The sequence below is a fragment of the Mastigoproctus giganteus genome, chromosome 1 (genome assembly GCF_048544385.1).
Source record: "Mastigoproctus giganteus isolate SK-2022 chromosome 1, ASM4854438v1, whole genome shotgun sequence".
Taxonomy (NCBI): Eukaryota; Metazoa; Arthropoda; class Arachnida; order Uropygi; family Thelyphonidae; genus Mastigoproctus; species Mastigoproctus giganteus.
In genome coordinates, this window is record NC_143575.1 from 201,817,476 (window position 1) to 201,820,547 (window position 3,072).

The window sequence follows — 3,072 nt, forward strand, 5'->3', positions numbered from 1 at the left end:
GTTTCAGAAGAATCCACAAACCATTCCTGCACCAAAGAAAGCAATTGAAGATGGAAGTTTTACTGTTAGAGGAAATATTGGATCATGTTGTTCACACTCCAACTGCGACACCTTATTGATAAATGTGGAGGATACATTAAACATGTTGTGGCATGAATTTCCCAACAATACTAAATATAGTTTAAGCTAATTTATATTTAAACTTTAAAATTTTAACAAACAAGCAAGTTTATGATTACGGAATAAGTTGTTTCCATGGATGTTCGAGGTTGATAGCTTAGGATGATTCTAAGGTGAGCTGGAATAGGTAACTCTACACAAGGAAGTCAAACAAGTAATTTATTTTACTTTATTTATTTATTATTTTTGGCTTGTCAGCAGAAGCCCTGGGCTTCCCTGCGCTATATGAATAATACTAATATTTTACGTTCTTCAGATGAATAAAATGGTATGATGAATAAAAAAATAACCCTGTATATATATGTTAATACTCTGGAAAGGATTAAATTTAGACTTTTATTTCTATGTAAGACCCTCACTGGCTAGCTATAATTAGGGCCATGTACATTCCCACTCATCATCATCATCATTTTTATAAAGAGGATAGAATGATGGATTCATTTTATGAATAAACATCTCTTACTGTTAAAAACTATTCTTTACAGTACTTGTGGCATTACTGACTTGGGTGGGGGAGAAGGCACATTGTTTCAATTTCAATGATGAATGACAGTATATACAAGACAGCCGACAAGAGACTTTTTTTGGAATGACTAAGTGAATCATCATAATTAAATTTTTGTTTAATAATTGCTCCTCTGGGAGTTAAATTGTAGTGCACAAAGTATTTAAAAAAAAACTAGTGTTATTTACAAATCAGCACCTGTAAACAAATACTACCAAAAGGTATTGGCAACAAGTGTGCACATAAATCATCTGAGTCGAGGGTTAGAAAAAAAAGTTTATTTACAAATTTCTTTTAACAAACAAGTATGTTATTGAAAATATTTGCTAAGTTTAAGCCGAGGTGTAACATTCATTGACAGCAATTCTTGAAATAGCAGCTTACAGGCATAAGGTATATGAATAGAAGCAACATTTCGTGATGAGCGGCAAAAGTGACACCTGAAAAGTAAAAGAATCAGGGTTTTAAAAATGAGAAAAGTTTTATATGAATAAAAACATGAAACATAAATAAATGAAAGAAATTAAATACAGTAAACCTTCATTAAACCAGACTAATAGGGGCTGAGAAGTGTCCGTTTTAATGAAAGTCCGGATTATATGAAATACGCTTTGTAATGTGGGTAAAGCTTATTTAAACAACATAATGTATGTGGATAACAGTAAAAACATGTTTATTTTACATTAAAAATATGTATGTACATAGTCAAAAATATATAGTAAATATATGTATGTACATACTGTATTTACATTAAAAATACATAATGTCCATAATCACTTAGAACAAGATTGCACTGGTTCATCTTCACTTACATCACTTGCCATATTCACTGGTTTGAAAAAATTACTTATCTTTTTTTTGTGATTGTTTGCAGTATATTTCCTTTACTACCAATTCACGTAGGTGTCTTAAGTGTTCATAACAGGCAGATACATTTTCATTTGTTGATTGTTCAACGTACTGAATTACGAAGTTCAAGTGGTCTTTCACTTCGCTTACCTTAATTTTTGGCTGAGAGTTGTTGCTCACTTCATCTTCTTCTGAACTTCCTGCTGCTCCCATTACACTATCTGCGATCTCTAAAGCCATGATGTGGTAGCCAGGATCATCTTCAACTTCTTCCATCCATGACTCTATCTCCTCTAAGGACACAGCTTTTTCCCCTCCTCATTATAGTCTCATGAAAGTCTTCTGTCTCACAACCATGTTTCTGGATTAGCCTCTTCATCTAAGAGAAGCTTTTCTCATGAATTCGCCAAGATTTTGAATTGATTTCTTTTGCAGTATCAGCAAAGTTATAAATCATAGACCTTACATTGTACAACTTTAATTTTTCAATGTCTGTTGTCCTCTTCTGTCTTCTTCACCAACTAGTGGCTCCTTGACTTCTAGGACTTCACTCAAAAACTTCTTTCTGTAGAGCCACTTTGCTGTGTACATCACCCCTTGGTCCAGAGACTGGAAAACAGATGTTGTGTTTGGTGGCAGGAATATGCACTTAATCTTCTTATCTCGACTGACGAGTTTGTCAACGTCAGGGTGGGTTGGTGCGTTATCTAGCAAAACCAAGGCCTTTACTTCATCTTCTGAGATTTTCAAATGTTCAATTTGATGTCTTCTGATTTCTGGCACAGCTTTCTTGTGGAACCAATCCATTGTTATTTCCATGCATTGCGAGAATTGTAGTAATGTACCTGTAGATCGTCCATTACTACAATGTTTTTTAGGGCACGTGGTTTTTTGCTTTTCCCAACGATGACAGTTTTTAACATATGGCTTCCATCGGCATTTGCACACAGCAATGCTGAAACACGTTCCTTGCTTATTTTTCTTCCAGGCGTCGTTTTCTCAGTCTTTGACATGTGTGTGTGTTTTCAGGGAGAGCTCTCCAAAACAGTCCCATCTGATCAAAGTTGTACACCTGATTCAATCGATAACCCTCCTTTTGATTCCTGAAAGGCTCAACAGCTTAAAAATCAGCACTAAGAATTTCCCCACACATTTTCTTGTTTGAAATGTTATGCCATCTTCTAAATCTAAAAAGCCAACCTGAACTCACTTTAAATTGTTCAATTCCTAATTGTTTAGCCAGTCTCTCTGCTGCTGCTTGAATTTCTATTCCTCGCACAGCCAAACCAGATGAATGAAGTTGGGAAAACCATTTGTACACAGCATCATTTAGTGCTTTATCAGTAGGCATCCGCATTCATTTAACTTTACTCTTTTCTTTCTCCACGTTAAACTTGAAAACAAATTACGAATTTCACTTTTTTTTCCCTTTTTAATGTCTGACATGGTTTGTTTTGCGATGCCGTACTCAAGACAGATGCTGGACACTGAAGCTCCTTTTTCAAGTTTTTCCACCACCGATAATTTATCGTGAAGAG

General features: G+C 34.9%; 1 protein-coding gene across 2 annotated transcripts in view; it reads right to left on the reverse strand.

Annotated features, from left to right (window-relative positions):
• Positions 1-995: 995 nt before the first annotated feature.
• Positions 996-3,072, reverse strand: part of Polr3B (RNA polymerase III subunit RpIII128) — a 527,342-nt gene continuing 525,265 nt past the window's right edge. For both annotated transcript variants that reach the window (XM_090375599.1, XM_090375592.1), the window contains one exon: positions 996-1,125. In XM_090375599.1, coding sequence (XP_090231725.1) covers positions 996-1,125 — 130 coding nt within the window. The remainder of the gene's footprint in view (positions 1,126-3,072) is intronic.